This window comes from Bos javanicus, chromosome 4 (genome assembly GCF_032452875.1).
Source record: "Bos javanicus breed banteng chromosome 4, ARS-OSU_banteng_1.0, whole genome shotgun sequence".
In the NCBI taxonomy this organism is placed as follows: domain Eukaryota; kingdom Metazoa; phylum Chordata; class Mammalia; order Artiodactyla; family Bovidae; genus Bos; species Bos javanicus.
Genome location: NC_083871.1, coordinates 5,943,915 through 5,962,446, shown reverse-complemented (window position 1 = coordinate 5,962,446; position 18,532 = coordinate 5,943,915). Strand labels below are relative to the sequence as shown.

The window sequence follows — 18,532 nt, the reverse complement described above, 5'->3', positions numbered from 1 at the left end:
AAACCACAAGTACACAATTAGCCAATGACCTCCTTCTTCAACAATGGAAAGACACGGAAAAAAAAAGAGGAAAGAAAATGCAGTGGCGGGAGACCTATTCTATTTAGGGAGACTTAGAGAGACAGCAACTAGATGCCATGGATGGCTCTCCATTTAGACCAAGTACATTAAAGGACTGTGTGCATGAACACGACAGCACTTCTGAGGACATTAAGGAATTCCTGTTTATCTTAAGTGCAATGATGCTATTGTGGTTGTGTCGAAAGACACAGAGACACTCACTGCAACAGTTACTGGTAAAAATTCTGAGTGTCTGGGATTTCCTTTAGAAGACTCCAGAAGAAGAAGGAAGAAGAGGAAGAAAAGTCGGAAAAGTTGGAAGAAGAAGGAGAAAAAATAATAATAAAAATGTAGGAAGGGGAAGAGACAGGCTCAGGTGAGCAAGTTCTGAAGCTGTGCAAGAGGCAGACGTGGTTTGTTACACTCTCCTCTCTCAGGTGAATTCTCAGATGTCCACAATAAAACTTTTTAAAGATGAAGCATTTAAACAATACAAGGAGTGTTTTGAGCTGAGCAGCTTCTAAGACTGTTTTCTGAGTAGACCCAGTGAGAAGCAGCTCTGACAAGATGGACCAAGGCAGCCAACCAGCTCCTCAGGGCCTCTTGGGGCCTGGAGACAGAACTCTGGCTGAGCTCCGCAGGGACCACTCCCTGGGCCCTCACACAGCAGTACCTCACTCTAGGCAGATCCCTCGCATTCCCATGATGCTGAGCCTGGCCATGTGGCTTGCCTTTTCCAAGCAGGTGTCAGCTTAAGAAGTGCTTGTGCACTGGGGTTTGATCTCTTACCCCCAGGGCCCCCATGATGGCTGTGAAGTGCATGGACCCTGGCAGGCTAGCATGCCAGAGGCCTGCACCCAGCTGCCTCATCACCCATCCACAGCAGCACTGGCCACTGGACGCATAAGTCCAGCCATCCTAGCCCCAGCTCTTCAGGCCCCAGTGTGACTGTCCACCCAATCTGCACCAACTGTGAACAAGGATACAGCTTCGCTGCTTTAAGCCACTGAGGTTTGGGGTGGTTGGGGCAAAAGTCAAAGATATAATGCATAAAGTAAAAGGTGTAGTCAAAAAGACACTTCCATTTGCCTGCTGCCTTATTAATTAGAGTGTGTTCTTTGGCTGTTCCAATTGCATCCAATAGGTGGAGGAGGATTATGGGGTCTGGACAAATGAACTGCCATTCTGTCTACTTCCTAGCCATGGAAATCCTGCACCACCTTCATACTCCTGAGCACAATGCTCCAACTTAAAATGAGGTTGTTGCACCACCCTCGCCCCCTCTGCCCACACACACACACAGCAAGATGCTCTGAGGAGCTGAGCCCAGCAGACTCCCGCCCGGGACGCGTCCCTTACCCATCCACGAGCCCCTGCTGTTTAATGATCCGGTGCGACTCCTCCCTGGAGATCCTGCCGTGAAACCAGTGCTGCGTCCTGTGAATCACTGTGGGGACCAGAGAAGGAGGGTAGGCTGGGCTCCGTGCACGGTAGCCGCCTTGCTAAGCGCGCTGGGGGCCACATGGGGCCCCGACTCCTGCGGTCCCAGCTTTCGTGCGCTGTACTCCAGGCCTGCCGTGAGGCTTGGGGAGGGCTGGGAGCGCTTTTATGTTATTTATGTACAACAATATCAAGCCAACATGCCGTGTTTACCTGTACTGAGGGCGGAAGGGTGGAGGGGGCTTTGGCTACCTAGGATATTCATCCGCGTGCTTCGTTTCTGCAAAAGAAATCCCTGCGTCAGCGCCAAGTGAGCCGCGAACACAATCACCGCGCCACCTGGGACACACGGGGCAGGAGGCTGGCTGGGTGAAAGGCCCTTGATGGCGGGATGACAGCTGCCTAGTCCCATGTGGTCACAAGGACCCCTCCCATGTGAGCAGGAGGGCAAACAGCTTATGGGTCGCAGTCGTTAAAAGCAAAACCAGAAGCGTCCCACCCCGGGATATTGCTAACGATCCCAGTGCTGAAGCCGGGCTGTCTGTCACACAGAAGACACGCAGTACAGTTCCCGACACACCTTAGGAGAAAACTATGAGCTTCCACAGGGAACTCAGGTCTGTAGCTTTGGGGACATTCTCCTTTTCTGAACACTGTGAAGCTGAAGGATGGGGAGGCTTTCTGAGCCAGAGTTGCCTTGAAAGCTCAGAAAAGCTTGGAAGTTGGGTGAAATTCTTCCATCTGGAAATTAGGAACTTGAGTCTCAGAGTAAAGAGACTGTTCAAGGCTGGGAGGTTGGTCGGCGGTTGAGCCACGATGGGAACGCCTGGCCCGGCGCTCTCCCCAGAGGCCCTGATGACACATTAGCAGGGACAGGGCTGAGGGCCAAGGGGCCTCAGGGCTCTGCTCCTGCCCCTCCCCTCCATGGCAGCCCAAAGACAGGCCGTGGGGGTGGCCAGGTACCGGGGGTGTGGAGGCGCCCAGGCAAGCCACAGCTTCCTGCAGGTGAGAACTCACAGCCACCCCCTTCCCCGCCCCGCATCCCTGCCGCCAGCACAGAGCCATTTCTCTGGGGCAGACCAGGGGTGGGACTGGGCCACAGTCTTACCCTCCAGGCGTGGCCTTCTTCCAGGGCTGCGCTCTGGGCCTCAGCTGGATTCTCGATTACTCTTCCCGTTTGCCCAGAGAAATCCATTGCCACAAGGGAGTTCTCAGAGACACTGCGCTGCAAAGGAGAGGCCGTGGATTCTTGAGACACAGGGAAGCAAGCAGAGCAGCAGGTAGGAACTGCTGCGTGGGATAGCTGTGCAGACCCAGGGAGGGGCAGCAAAGGATGGGCAAGGACCCCGCTGCCAAGGATCGGACAGAACACTTAGTGTCTGAAGGGCCCTTGGAAGAAAAATGGCTTTGGTTTTTCTCAAGAAGAGGAAAGAAACCTTCCAGTTCTCTCAAGATATTCGGAAGCTGCTGGTGAGGCCACTGGTGTCCACCCGTGTGGTCGTCCACAGGGTCTCTAATGTGAATTAAAACTCATCAAAGGAGAGCACAGTTCTTGAGGACCTAGCCTGCTGTGGTCTCCCTTTGCCTGGCAAAGTAATAAAATCATTCTTTCTTTCTCCTCCATTACCAAAAAACCCACAAAAAACTCATCCAAGAAATGGTAACGTCAAAGGTGAGCCAGCCCTCACCAGCAGCCAAATCCCTTCTCAGGTAAGTCAGTTCACAGAAACACGGGCACCGCTTCTGTGGGTACTTTGACATCTCTGAGGAATGGACATTGAGAGATTGTTAACTCCTTATCAACTGGGGGATTTCTGCAGAAACTAACACCTGTGGTTGGTGATGCTTTTTATTTTGGCTGGCCAAAAAATTAATTCTGTTATTTCACTAACATTTTGCAGGTTATCACATTCAATAGTTACCCCTGTAAAGTTTTCTCCAGCACCATGAGTTTCATTTTCACTTTCTGCATCAGAATCAATCATTGAGGTTTTCTGTCTTTTTGTTGGTCTGATATTCACATTGTCTGAATCAGAACTATATTCTGAAGAACTATCATCTTCTGAGACACTAACATATATGTCACTCGGACACTCAGAGAGGATATCTGCATAAAATTCACTGAAAATTTTTTCACTCAAGATTTCTCGATGTGTCATTTTTGAAAATTTCACAAATATACACAAGGTGCTACAAAAACCTAATGGAGCAAAACATGAGTGATAACAATAATCATAAACTGTATAATGAACCTTTGATCAATTTTAAGATCTAACAACTTCACACAGTGATGTTAATTTGATCACTTTCTAAAAATGTACTGACACTCCTGGCCAATAAATATTTGGATAACAAAAAATGTGTTAATACATCACCTAGTTAATAATGTGTTAAGATCATATTTGGGGAGGATGAACTGTTTCTGCACCTCTGAGACATAAAGTCCACCTTGAGATCACAGGAAGACTCATTACAATCTCAATTTTCACTAGGACTCGAGCATCATGGTCAACAGCACCATGGACCCCCCGGCTGAAATGGACAGAAGCGAAGGTGGTGAAGGCAGCTCCTCAGTAGACGTGGGCGCTGTCAACATTCTGAACACTAGAATAGAGCTCTCAGTGGGAGCCATTCACCAAAGCAATGCTGCAGGGAGATGTGGGAAAGGGGAGAGGGTAGAGAGGGATCTGCTCCCAGCAGTCACACTGCTGAGACGACAAAGTCCATCTCCTGGGAAATGCATGCTGGTCGGCTATTCTGGCTCCTCGGGGCAGCCTCATCTGAGAAAAGATGCCCACAGCCCGTGCTGATGCAGCAGCTGAAGAGGAATGTGGCTTCCGAGGTGCAGCTTGACTTACCACTGGAGTCGAGAAGTGGGACAGCATGGCCTTCCTCTGCTGTGGGATTCTGTAGTTCTGGTAAAGGAGCATCCCATACTGAAGAGGTAAGGAGGGCCAGAGTCAGTCACCAGGGCATCTGGAGCCCCTAAAGCCCCACACGGGGCAAACCCTTGGCACTCAAGAGCCACACTCATATAGAATAATGGGCGACAACTGGGTGAACTTAAGAATAAACACCCAACAGAGCCCTGTCTCTGGGGCCTCCCACCACCAACACTCCACGGTCAGTTACCACTATCTGTCTGGGGGTGCTGGGTGGGCAGGAAGTGGTCAAAGAAGTAACAACATAATAATGCCTAGCAAGAACAATTAGCCTTACTAAATGTTGCTCTGGGCAAAGCTCTAAGTGCTTTATGCTGCTCTTTTATTTAATCCTCTCTATTTTATGAAATATGTAGTTTATCCTCATTTCACAAACAATAGAACACAAACAAGTGAAGCAAGTTGCTCAAGGTCATGGTAAAGTAAGGATTCAGGTTCTGAATGGACAATCCTGCTTCCAAACCAGTGCTCTTCCTAACCACTAGCCTCCCTGCCCAACCAGCTCAGCAGCTTGGGCTTTATTTCCTCGGTCAGTAAGCACTGAGTGTCCTGCAAAGCCTCCTATAGTCCTGATGTCCCAACCTGCCTCCTCAGTTACACCTTCAAACCACACAGAAAAGAAAAAAGGAAGAGGAAAGAGGAATCCAGCGGGCTGCATTTTCCTCTTCACTGTTCTTCACGGATGTGAACTCATTTCCAGCTCAAGGACCAGCAGTAAGTACTCACTTCTAAAGCTAACATATTTGGAACATGATGAAAAGGTCTACCGTAGATACAGTCGCACCCCAGTGAGACAGGAAGAGAGAGAGCAGGTCAAAACAAATGTTTCAGATGTAGTTTAGTCACTAAGTCATGTCCAACTTAGTGACTCCCAGGCTCCCATCCTCCACTATCTCCTGGAGTTCGCGCAAATTCATGTCCATTGAATCTTCTGCCACCCCCTTCTCCTTTTGCCTTCAATCTTTCCCAGCATCATGGTCTTTTCTAATGAGTTGATTCTTTGCATCAGGTGCCAAAGAATTGGAGCTTCAGCGCCAGTCCTTCCAATGAATATTCAGGGTTGATTTCTTTTAGGATTACCTTGTTTGATCTCCTTGGGTGACAGTCTTGTGGAGAAGGGGCCTGTGTAACTCAGGGAAGCTAAGAACCACGCTGTGCAGGGCTACCCAAAATAGATGGATCATAATGAAGAGTTCTGACAAAACATGGTCCACCAGAGGAGGGAGTGGCAAACCAAATCAGCATTCTTGTCTCAAGAACTCCATGAACAGTATGAAAAGGCAGTATGTTTGTGATGATGGCCAAGAATTTTCCAAACAAATAAAAATACACCAAGCTACAGAATCTAGGTGCGGGATAAGAGCAAAACAAAAGGAACAAATAAACAAAATCAGCCAGGAACATCATGCAAAACAGAAACAGAGAAAATGTAAAAGCAACCAGAGAAAGACTCATTATTTTCAAAGAAGCAATGAGAAGGACAGCTAACTTTTTAACCTGCATGATGAGAGTTAGAAGACAATGGGATGGGAGAAGCACAGGATCAAATAACCCTAATCTAGGACTTGATCAACTGTGAAAAGTTCCCTCAATAATGAAAGCAAAGTCAAAATAGACATGGAGAGATTTTGTTGGCAGCAGGCCCATATTCAAATGGCTGCTGAGTGGAGTTCTCGTCCTAGAGAGAAGAGTGTGGATTCAGGAAGAACGAAATGCAATCTCTATGGCCACATCTGACTTGTGTCCAAAAGGACAGCACAGGCCCTGATGGGTGAAGGTGACCAAAACCTCAGCATGCAGTGTTATTCCTGGCCCTGTTACAGTTTACATAGCACAGAGCCTGAATGTTTCTCAAAGTTTAAAGGAACTCAATTTTTTTTTTTTTTTTAAATGGGAGTTCAATTTCTCCCTCTGGGTTTTCCAGTTAATTTTCAGGTTTTTCTGTCTTGCAAAGAATGTCCATTTCATCTTGATTTAAAAACTTAGGTAGACATGCAAAGTCTGTCTTTATTGTTCCCATTTTTAAAATGACTGGGTTTTACATCCTTCCTTCCTTTCTGCTCTCCATGTACTTTAATTCCCGTTTTCATCTGTTCACATAGAAAAGACATCTGTGTTTATAGTTCACACAGGTGTGAACTGGGGCTGCTCACACACCATGCAGTGCAGTAGGTGGGCAAGAGGCAGGAGGGGATGGGGCAGGCAGGCTTTCAAACTGTCTCATGGTGGAAATGTGCTTCAGAGATGCTATGAGTGGAGGCTGTTTCTAAACAAAAATTGAAATGGGGGAATGTAAAAATAAAATTTGGGAACCACTGGACTTGAGAGATCTTCTTACAGGAAAGAAGGTAAAAGGGAAGGTCTACATCAGGGACTTTGATTATTTTAGGCTTCACGAAGTAATCAGATTTTTTGGGGAAAAAAAAAATCTGTGACTGTCTTAAGCCCTAGTAACTAATTTTCCAAATAAGCCAACATACACACACACCAAAAATTAATTGTTGATCTACCACCATATCAACAATATTTTATAAAATACTGTTGATATAACAGTAGATCAGACAATCAGAGTTTTAGAAAGTTTAAATTAGCTAAGTTTATACACTCTCAGATTAAAGAATAAAGCCATTACCATGAATGCAGCTATTAACTGCTTGTGGAAAGCTGACTGCACTGTCCCCATTTGCTTTGTTTTGCTGTGCCCTAGAGAAGTTGTTGTTGTTTAGTCACTAAGTTGTGTCCAGTTCTGAGACCCCATGAACTATAGCCCACCAGGTTCCTCTCTCCATGCGGTTCTCCAGGCAAGAATGCTGGAGTAGGTTGTCATTTCCTGTTCCAGGGGATATTCCTGGACCAAGAATCAAACCTGTGTCTCCTGCATTGGCAGGTAGATTCTTTACCGCTGAGCCACCAGGGAAGCCTGGCCCTAGAGAAGATATTTCCCCAAATTCTCAGCAGTCAGAGGACTGGCTTTTGGGAACCTCAGGTCTGAACTTCTGGGATCCAAACAGGCAGTGAGCTTGGCTGTGTGCTGGCAGGTGGCACCACCAGATGGGAGGCTAGAACACAGCTGAGCAATTCTCCAAGTCCCACCTGGGCTTCCCAAGAAAGTCTTCCAAGGGACATGGAGTCTTGGCCAGCCACGCTCCCAGCACTCTCTCCACACTGTACTGTGAAGGCTGAATTTCCCCCCAAGTTCTCATAATGATCAAATGGGGTAACATGAAGCTCCAAGCAGGGGCGTGGCATATGGTGAGCTTGCAGCAAACCACCGGTGCTATCAGCAGAGCTGGCACACTTTGCCTCTACCCGACACAACTTCTCAGTGCCTGCACTTGTGCTGCTTCCAGGTGCTGTAAGCAACCTCTGCTCCAGATGCCTGTGCCAGGCAGGAGGCCCCTTGGCTGCCGTTGTGCCCAACATCCACTTTAATTGCCTTTTCCATGTTAAGTGATTCATTACAGAATTCTGTGGGGTTTTTTGTTTTGTTTTGCTGTTGTTGTTTTAAAGCTTCTTTAAGAACTCGAGTTTAAAAAAAAAATTATATGTATTTTTTATCCCTGCTTGGGTGGCTTACAGGATCTCAGTCACCCACTAGGAATTGAACCTGGGCCCTGGCAGTAAAAGCGCTGAGTCCTAATCACTGGACCACCAGGGAATTCCTGGAGTAAGGGTCCCCAGCCCCTGGGTCACAAACGTGCTGGTTCACGGCCTGTTAGGATCTGGGCTGCACAGCAGCAGGTGAGCAGCAGGCGAGCGAGTGAAGCTTCATCTGTACTTACAGCCACTCCCCATCACTTGCATTGCTGCCTGAGCTCAGGAAAACAAGCTCAGGGCTCCCATTAATTCTGCACTGTGGTAAGCTGTAGAATGATTTCATCATATATTATAATGTAATAATAAGGGAAGTAAAGTACACAATTGGAGAAGGCAATGGCACCCCACTCCAGTACTCTTGTCTGGAAAATCCCATGGACGGAGGAGCCTGGTAGGCTGCAGTCCGTGGGGTCGCTAAGAGTCAGACACGACTGAGCGACTTCACTTTCACTTTTCACTTTCATGCATTGGAGAAGGAAATGGCAACCCACTCCAGTGTTCTTGTCTGGAGAATCCCAGGGACAGGGGAGCCTGGTGGGCTGCCGTCTACGGGGTCGCACAGAGTCGGACACGACTGAAGTGACTTAGCAGCAAAGTACACAATAAATGCAGTGTGCTTGAATCATCTGGAAACCACGCCACCCTGCCTCAGTCCATGGAAAAATTATCTTCCAGAAAACTGGTCCCTGGTGCCAAAAAGCATGGGGGACCACTGCCCTACAGAATCTTGTGTTGATGAAGCAAGATCTCCCTCTTGGGGAAGAATTGCAATAGCAGCTTAAGAAGCTTCTAGAAGGTGGAGGGTCACAGGAAGGATACGGTAGGTAAATAACACAGTTTTCACACTCCCTGCACAGCCCCTGGAGTCTATGAAGTCATTTAGGAAACACTGTAGTAGGAAGGTCGGAGAAGGCAATGGCACCCCACTCCAGTACTCTTGCCTAGAAAATCCCACGGATGGAGGAAGCTGGTGGGCTGCAGTCCATGGGGTCGCTGAGGGTCGGACCCAACTGAGTGACTTCCCTTTCACTTTTCACTTTCATGTATTGGAGAAGGAAATGGCAACCCATTCCAGTGTTCTTGCCTGGAGAATCCCAGGGACGGGGGAGCCTGGTGGGCTGCCATCTATGGGGTTGCACAGAGTCGGACATGATTGAAGCAACTTAGCAGCAGCAGTAGTAGGAAGGTAGAGGAACAAAAGCAGATACTAACCAGTTTTCTCCCCAGGAGGTTTGAGCTATATATATATATATATATATATATATATATATATATATGTACACATATATATTTTAAAGGAGGTGTAACTGGGTTGGTACTTAAGAGAAATAGGAAGGTCCTAAGTTAACTCAAAAGAAGGCTTTCCTCTCAAAAACACCCTGGGATTTTTATACCATCCAAATTGCTGTTTCAATGTCACTGAAAGCCAGACACAGGTATTTGGGTCAGTTTCCACTTTCATTCAGTGCACATTTTCTAAGCATCTCTTATGTTCTGAGCACTAGGTCATCCCAGCTCTGAGGATCTGGGGGGAGCCAGGCAGGATGGCACCTGGACATGAGAGCAGAAGCAAGGAAAAGTGAAGGGAGCCTTGAGCCTCTCCAGGTCAGGTCCCTGCAGCCTGAGGACTGGTCTCCCCATGAAGAAGACAAGACTGACCACTGACTGAACCAGTGCTCACAGTCCAAGAAGCTGGTGATGCCGCAGGGCCAGGAGAACAGGAGGCGTTTGAGAAGGTTCCCCAGCACTTTTGAAGGGTGCAAGTCTCTGGAGCACAACACATCCTGTTCTCGAGGCAATGTGGGGGTACAGGGTGAGGTCATCAAGGAGGACCTTGTTCCCATTATGCTTCGCCCCACTGAGCAAGATGAATGGAGCTGAGGGCAGGCAGGGAGGAGACCTGGATGTCTGTAAGGGATCCCTCACACCAGAGGCTGATGCTGTCTGCTCTGTAGAGGCAGGAGCCCAAGGGTATGGCCAGCCAAGGTGGGAGGATATGACTCCACTGCTGTTGACTTGACAAAGGCTCCAGCCACCACTGCCTTGCTGCAGTGACCCGGGCCAGGCCCTGCCTCCCTGCAGGACGGCGCTGTGGGATGTGGAGTCAGTGGTTCCCTCGGGGCACTGCGACTGGGACAACAGGCTCACGTCTGGAATGGATGGATCTCTGTTTCCTGGAGACTCTCAGGGAGGCAGTGAGGGTGCCGGTCAGGGATGGAGTTCTGGGGCCAGCACGCGGGGGTCCTGCCGCTGGCTCAGCCCCATGCCAGCAGCCACGTGTGGCAAGTCATGGGCTTCAAGTCCGCCACCTGTGCTGTGAGGACGGTTGTAGGTGTATGCACAGAGCTGCTGTGAGCAGTGAGGTCACAGGTGTGAGGTGATGCGTGGCCCACAGTGGATGCTCCGGAACGTTCACACTGTGCCAGCACACACAAAACATGTGTCATTGGCACGAATAACAGCCAGGCATCACGGCCGCTGCGAGCTCGGCCGCTCCCTCCCTGCACCTGGTTACGACAGCACAGAGACGCCCACTCTCTCAGAAGTAGGGCCACATCACTGCCTGTTACCCATGGAACATGACGCCTTAGTATCATGTCCTTCTGCATCTCCTTTTTGCTTTTTCCGAAAGAGGTTATATTTTTGCAGAGAAAAAAATAAATGAAATCACACAAACATGAAACCCTGAAGGTCTCCCTGCACATATGCCCTGTCTGCCCCACAGCCTCCAGGTTCCAGTGAGCGGCCTCCATGTTCGCCTGTCGCCTCACGTTTACACACCAGCAAATGTGAACACGCACCTCCACCCCTCACTCCACAAATGCAGTGATCTCTCTAAACACCCTTCTGCACCGTGCTGTTGAATTGTTAATAGTACATCCTGGAACATTCCCCACTGCAGAACCCTGAGAGGAGCCTGTTCCTTCTCCAGCCGCAGGGGGCTCTCTGCATGAAAATCCCTTAACTCAGGGAACCAGCTCCCTATTGAGGGATACTTGGCTTTAACACTAGCTTGTCAGGATAGAAATGGTATGGACCTAACAGAAGCAGAAGATATTAAGAAGAGGTGGCAAGAATACACAGAAGAACTACACAAAAAAGATCTTCCCGACCCAGATAATCACGATGGTGTGATCACTCACCTAGAGCCAGACATTCTGGAATGTGAAGTCAAGTGGGCCTTAAGAAGCATCACTATGAACAAAGCTAGTGGAGGTGATGGAATTCCAGTTGAGCTATTTCAAATCCTGAAAGATGATGCTGTGAAAGTGCTGCACTCAAGATGCCAGCAAATTTGGAAAACTCAGCAGTGGCCACAGGACTGGAAAAGGTCAGTTTTGATTCCAATCCCTAGAAAGGCAATGCCAAAGAATGCTCAAACTACCACACAGTTGCACTCATCTCACACGCTAGCAAAGTAATGCTCAAAATTCTCCAAGCCAGGCTTCAACAGTACATAAACTGTGAACTTCCAGATGTTCAAGCTGGATTTAGAAAAGGCAGAGGAACAAGAAATCAAATTGCAAACATCCTCTGGATCATCAAAAAAGCAAGAGAGTTCCAAACATCTACTTATGCTCTATTGACTATGCCAAAGCCTTTGACTGTGTGGATAACAACAAACTGTGGAAAATTCTGAAAGAGATGGGAATGCCAGATCACCTGACGTGCCTCTTGAGAAATATGTATGCGGGTCAAGAAGCGACAGTTAGAATTGGACATGGAACAACAGACTGGTTCCAAATAGGAAAAGGAGTACGTCAAGGCTGTATATTGTCACCCTGCTTATTTAATTTCTATGCAGAGTACATCATGAGAAACGCTGGGCTGGAAGAAGCACAAGCTGGAATCAAGATGGTCAGGAGAAATATCAATAACCTCAGATATGCAGATAACACCACCCTTATGGCAGAAAGTGAAAAGGAACTAAAGAGTCTCTTGATGAAAGTGAAAGAGGAGAGTGAAAAAGTTGGCTTAAAGCTCAACATTCAGAAAATGAAGATCATGGCATCCGGTCCCATGACTTCATGGGAAATAGACGGGGAAACAGTGGAAACAGTGGCTGACTTTATTTTTGGGGGCTCCAAAATCACTGCAGATGGTGATTGCAGCCATGAAATTAAAAGACGTTTACTGCTTGGAAGGAAAGTTATGACCAACCTAGATAGCATATTCAAAAGCAGAGACATTACTTTGCCAACAAAGGTCCGTCTAGTCAAGGCTATGGTTTTTCCTGTGGTCATGTATGGATGTGAGAGTTGGACTATAAAGAAAGCTGAGCACTGAAGAATTGATGCTTTTGAACTGTGGTGTTGGAGAATACTCTTGAGAGTCCCTTGGACTGCAAGGAGATCCAACCAGTCCATCCTAAAGGAGATCAGTCCTGGGTGTTCACTGGAAGGACTGATGCTGAAGCTGAAACTCCAACACTTTGGCCACCTGATGCGAAGAGCTGACTCATTGGAAAAGACCCTAATCCTGGGAAAGACTGAGGGCAGAAGGGGATGATGGAGGATGAGATGGTTGGCAGGCATCATTAACTCAATGGACATGAGTTTGAGTAAACTCTGGGAGTTGGTGATGGACAGGGAGGCCTGGTGTGCTGCAGTTCATGGGGTCACAAAAAGTTGGACACGACTGAGCGACTGAACTGACTGACTTGTCAGGGATCAGGGGGCTTCCCAGGTGGCGTTGAGTGGTAAAGAACCTGCCTGCCAATGCAGGAGATCTAAGAGACAAGGGTTCAATCCCTGGGTTGGGAAGATCCCCTGGAGGAGGAAATGGCAACCCACTCCAGTACTTTTGCCTGGAGAATCCCATGGACAGAGGAGCTTGGCGGGCTACCGTCCGTAGGGTTCCAAAGACACGACTGAGCGACTGAGCACAGCACAGCGTCAGGGAGCAGCCTGTGACATAGGATGTCTTATACCAACACAGCATCTCCTCTTCTATTACAGAACAGTAACATTTCTATTTTAACTGTTCTCTGTTTCATCAGTGACAAAAAATAAAACAAAGTAAGGTTCTGGCACAGAACACTGGCCACCTCTCCCAGAAGCCTGCAGTGCCTCTCAGGAGTCTCGGAGCTCAGCCTCCCACGTGTGTCTCCAAGGGACGCCACCCAGAGTCTCACAGTAGCTGGAAGCCTCAGGGACGGCTGGGGACTTCTGCAAGAGACTGTGGTTGCACGTGGCGGCTGCAGCTAAGCAAACACGCGTCCCTGCCAGCCCTTGACTTGGGCTGAGTCTGTTTTATCAGCTAACCTGTCTGTAACTCACGAGGACTTTCTATACTAAGTAATTTCCAGCACGTGGTGTGTGTGTGCAGAGGAACACTCTATGCCATATTACAAGGCGGTGCACTGCCCTGCACTTCGTCTACAGGGCCTGTGAGGTCACCCAGGCCGTTTCTGTGAAATTGCACATCGTGGGGTGTGGTCCCACAAGATGGTCTGAGCAAGAGACTTCCTTTAGAATTATTGTCGGGAGACAGTTTCCCTTGAGACCCTGTCAGGAGCCAGACGATCTGCCATGTTTGCTGCAAGGCCCTGGCACTTTGGGAATTCCCGAGTGTGATGCTGCATCAGGAAAACCATTAACCTCCTGGTGACCTATGTGTGGCTACCCATCACATCTTCTGACTCCTTGGTCCTGACCTTTTGCTCCCCATTTCTCTAAGGCAGTGGTTCTCAACCCTCCCCACACCCAGGGGACATGTGGGACCGTCTCAGCTGCTGGGGTGCTGCTGGTGTCTCATGGGAGACATGAGGGCAGGGCTGCTAAGTGTCCTGCAAAGCACAGCACAGCCTGCTCCCACCCTAAGTGCCACCACCATCGGGTTGGGAACTGGCTCCGGCTCTGCTAATGTAATAGCTCTTCGGGAGCTTCTGAAACTGAAAACACACGCGAGGACCCTCGACTCCCAGAGCCCAGTGACGGGACGTGGAGGGTGAGAGGCATCATCCGTGGAGAGGTGCGCACTGTCACACGCTGTGACCTTGGGGTCTCACACAGTGACCAGTGACATGCATGCACATGCACACACACACACACACAGTGACCGCCAACACACACACACAGTGACCACCGATACGCACACACAGTGACCGGGGGATGATACAGCCAAACACACACACAGTGACCGCCGACACGCACACACAGTGACCACTGACAAGCACACACAGTGACCGGGGGATGATACACACACACACACACACACACAGTGACGAGGGGATGATACAGACACAGGGACCTCAGGGATACGCATACACACACACACAAACACACACAGTGACCAGGGATGATACACACACACACACACACACACACACACACACACACACACAGTGACTGGGGATGATACACACACACAGTGGCCAGGGGATGATATAGACACAGGGACCTCGGGGACACACACACATACACACACACACACAGTGACCAGGGCATGATACAAACACACAGGGACCTTGGGGACACGCACACAGATACAGAGACAGACAGTGACTGCAGGATTACACACACACACACACACACACACACAGTGACCATGGTGCTGACATGCATGCATGCACATGCACACACACACAAACAAACACACAGACTGCAGGATGTCACACGTACACACACACACAGTGATTGTGGGACAATACACACACAGTGACCTCGGGATGACACATACACACAGTGACCGGGGGACACACAGTGACTAGGCAGTGATATACACGGTGACCTCAGGATGACGCACACACACAGTGACCACAGTGACACACACACAGCGACCTCGGGGCTGACACGCACACACAGTGACCACGGGTTCACACACACACACAGCGACCTCGGGGCTGACACGCACACATAGTGACCGTGGGGTGACACATAAACACCCCGCGACCACGGGGACCCACCTTGAGGAGCCTGCAGGCTGTCATCCAGCACGTCCGGCTCTGCTCATCCTCGGCACAGAGCAAGCGCAGCTCCTTAGCCTCGTTCCTGACTCTGTTAGGCTAAAGGAGAAGGAAGACCTGTAAGTGTGACAGTGAGTCAGGACCACCCTTCCTCTCAGGGCAGACCTGAGCTCTACCCGCAGCACAACCCACCAGGTGGCAGAGACGGGAGCATGGGCAGGTGTGTGCGCCTGGGCATCACTCGTGGCTCTGTGGGGCACAGGCCGGGCCTGCTAGCTGGTTACTTAGTACCTGGCTGAGTGATCGGCCATCCTCCCATGGTGAGTGTTGGGGGAGACAAACAGGAAAGCAAACCAGCAAGGTGGTGGGGGTAGGGGAGCGTCAGCTCTTGCAGGGAAGGTGGGTTCCTGGAAGGACAGCCACTCTTGGGTTTTGGAAGGAGGTGCCTTCCGTCACCCCCGAGGAAGAGGCAGCTGCGGGAAGGGCCTGCAGGGTAAGCTGAGGCAGGGAGGAGCCTCCAAGACTCAGGGCTGTGGAGGCCAAGGACAGATGTTGTGGAAAGGCCCAGAGAGCGAGACCAACGTGGCCGCAGAAGAGGCAGTGGAGAGCTGGCAGGTGCCTACCCAGGGGCAGGGGCCAGCTGTGACGGAAGAAAGCCAGCAGGCACAGGCTGGGCTGGGCCCTCTGAGCCCAGACCCGAGGGGCCCTGCGGGGTCAGACTAGCCCAGCTCCCTGCTTCGAGAACCTGGATGCAGGGGAGGGTTGAAGGACAGCCCTGCATGTGGCGGATACAGTGGGAGAGGCAGAGGCCACAGGGCTGTGGGCTGGCATGTGGGCCAGGGGAAAGGGGGACGGCTCTAGTCCCCCATGAGCTGCTCTCCACCAGCCGCCTGTGCACCGCAGCCTTCAGGGGGTTTGAGGTTGGTTCTTACCACTTGTAACCAAAGAAGCTTCACTAAATCAAGCAGAAAAATGGTATTTTTGGATGGAATAGGCTCCCTGTGCCCTGTCTCCTCCTCCAGCTTAGAAGACAGCCCAGCTGGGGGACTATGGGCTCACTCACTGGCAACCTGATGTGGGCAGCGGGGCTGGGCAGTTCCCACACTGTGAGCACCTGGGAAGACCCAGGAAGATGGAGGTAGAAACCTCAGCAGAATGTCTCGTGCACAGTGGGTAATTCAGTAAATATCTACTATTATGGTGACTGACAACACAACCTCACTGAGTAGGAACGTCTGTGTGTGTGTGCACATAACCATGCACACATATGTCTACATGTGCGCATGTGCTTGTTCACATACGTGTGTGTGTGAGGATGTGCCCTCACACACCTGCACAGTGAGAAGCAGAGTTGTGGTCACCCCTAGTCTCCATAGCTCAGTGGTTAGAGCACTGGTCTTGTAAACCAGGGGTCGTGAGTTCGATCCCCGCTGGGGCCTCTCACTTGCTCCTCTGTTGGGCCTTCCCTGGTGGCTCAGATGGTAAAGCGTCTGCCTACAATGCGGGAGATCCGGGTTCGATCCCTGGGTTGGGAAGATCCCCTGGAGAAGGAAATGGCAACCCACTCCAGTATTCTTGCCTGGAAAATCCCATGGACAGAGATTGGTTGGCTACTGTCCATGGGGTTGCAAAGAGTCGGACACGACTGAGCGACTTCACTATCACTATCGCTAGTCTAATGTCCTGGTTACTGGAAGCCCACACAGAAGGCATCAGCTTACTCAGCACCCTGGAGGCCACTCAGGTGACAGGCTGGGGGGCTCCCTAAACCATGGGGCCCATCGCCTCTAAGCCATGGGACATTGTGCATCAGGGCTTCTGCTTTTCCCTGAGCATCTGTGCTACTCAAGGACTGACACATTGAAAGCACACATGGAATATTTTTATACCAGTGCATAAATCCAATGTGAAACTGTTATTTTTAAAAAGCAACAACCAAGAAAGGAGGTCGCTGGTTTAATTTCAAAGTTCACCGTCTCGGGGTGGGCAGTACCTTTATGCAGAAGCCATAGTCTGTGGGGGCACTGTACTGCTTCCTGCCAGCAATCAGGGAGAAGATGTTGCTGTCCTCCAGGTCGGCCAGCAGCTGCAGGTGTCTGGGCTCCTGCAGAGAAGTGGTCAGGTTTATAGGAGGGAACTTCTCAGTACAGCCAAGAGCAAGTGTTTCCTGTACTTGTCAGCAGAGGGCAGTCTACGCGTGCTCTCAACACCTCTCCCCTTTGACAGTCTACAGGTTATAACCATGGTGTCACATAAGTGCCAAGTTAAAACCATATCCCCCAGCCAATTGGGATGCTGGGTGGTGCTAAAAACCCCACCTCCCAATATTCAGACAGATGGATACAATGTATCTGATATTCCACCTTATAAGGCAATATTCAAAGTGGAAACCAGGACATTTGCAAACCATGGTCAAGGTTAGGAGCATACACTCAAATGTAAGACCCCCACCACCTTTGTTATGCTGAGTAATCAGTGGCCAACTGCTCACAAAATGTCCCATCCTGTGCCTTAACAGTCCATCCTGCATCTATTTCCTCCTCTAGGCGACAACTGACCTGGGCCTCAGCAGCAATGAGGAGGACGCATAAGCCACACATCAGAGCTGGGAAATGAGGAAGTGGACCTCCCTGTGACCAAGGAAAACCTGCAGCCTCAGAGGAATGGAGTGCAGCCACGCCCCTTCCATCCAGCTCCCGCCCCCGTTCCCTGGTGGCCACGCCCCTCCCTCCAGCTCACGCCCCCTTTCCCTGGTGGCCACGCCCTCCTCTCTGGTGGCCATGCTCCTTCCCTCCAGTTCATGCCCCCTTACCCTGGTGCCCATGCCGGTTCCCTCTAGCTCACACCCCCTTTCCCTGATGGCCACGCCGCTCCTCTCTGGTGGCCATGCCCGTTCCCTCCAGCTCACGCCCCCTTTCCCTGGTGGCCATGCCCCTTCCCTCCAGCTCACGCCCTTTCCCTGGTGGCCACGCCCCTTCCCTCCAGCTCACACCCTTTCCCTGGTGGCCACGCCCCTCCCTCCAGCTCACACCCCCTTTCCCTGGTGGCCACGCCCATTCCCTCCAGCTCACGCCCCCTTTCCCTGGTGGCCACGCCCTCCTCTCTGGTGGCCATGCCCCTTCCCTCCAGGTCACGCCCCCTCCCTCCAGCTCACGCCCCCTTTCCCTGGTGGCCACGCCCTCCTCTCTGGTGGCCACGCCCCTTGTCTCCTGACTTCCCAGAGCCTGATGCTGGGCCAGCACCCTCCCTTGGCGTCCCCAGCTCCTCCCCTCTCTCTCCTGCAGAAACAGAAGAGACTGCAGCTCTTGAATGGTATAAGCACGGCCAAGGTCAGCTGGGTGTGCTCCTATGGTAGGTGTCTTCAGATGTTACAGGAAAATAGGTCAGAAATGCAAAGACACCAAAAGAGACCCCAGGAAGGCCAGCCCACAACACCCCAACTCTCTTCAGAAGCCTGCAGCCATTTTCAATCCCTCACCTCCTCTTCCCACTGGGGATACACACAAATTGAAATTTATTCCATAAAATATCTTCAATAACATATATTAGATTGGCATCAGGGTGACAATCATCTATTGAATATCCT

At 50.4% G+C, this 18,532-nt stretch overlaps 1 protein-coding gene and 1 non-coding gene across 10 annotated transcripts in view; one reads left to right on the top strand and one right to left on the bottom strand.

The window, feature by feature from the left end:
* The window catches only part of GRB10 (growth factor receptor bound protein 10), a 221,075-nt gene that overhangs the window by 10,819 nt on the left and 191,724 nt on the right, over positions 1 to 18,532 (bottom strand). For 8 of the 9 annotated variants that reach the window (XM_061413318.1, XM_061413317.1, XM_061413312.1 and 5 more), the window contains 6 exons: positions 16,940 to 17,050; positions 14,947 to 15,045; positions 4,359 to 4,436; positions 2,609 to 2,725; positions 1,714 to 1,780; positions 1,420 to 1,507 (listed from right to left, as the gene is read on the bottom strand). In XM_061413318.1, coding sequence (XP_061269302.1) covers positions 1,420 to 1,507; positions 1,714 to 1,780; positions 2,609 to 2,725; positions 4,359 to 4,436; positions 14,947 to 15,045; positions 16,940 to 17,050 — 560 coding nt within the window. The remainder of the gene's footprint in view (positions 1 to 1,419; positions 1,508 to 1,713; positions 1,781 to 2,608; positions 2,726 to 4,358; positions 4,437 to 14,946; positions 15,046 to 16,939; positions 17,051 to 18,532) is intronic. The other variant, XM_061413316.1, reaches the window with a different exon arrangement.
* TRNAT-UGU (transfer RNA threonine (anticodon UGU)) lies at positions 16,313 to 16,385 on the top strand. Its single transcript has one exon. It is a non-coding gene; the product is annotated as a tRNA-Thr (tRNA).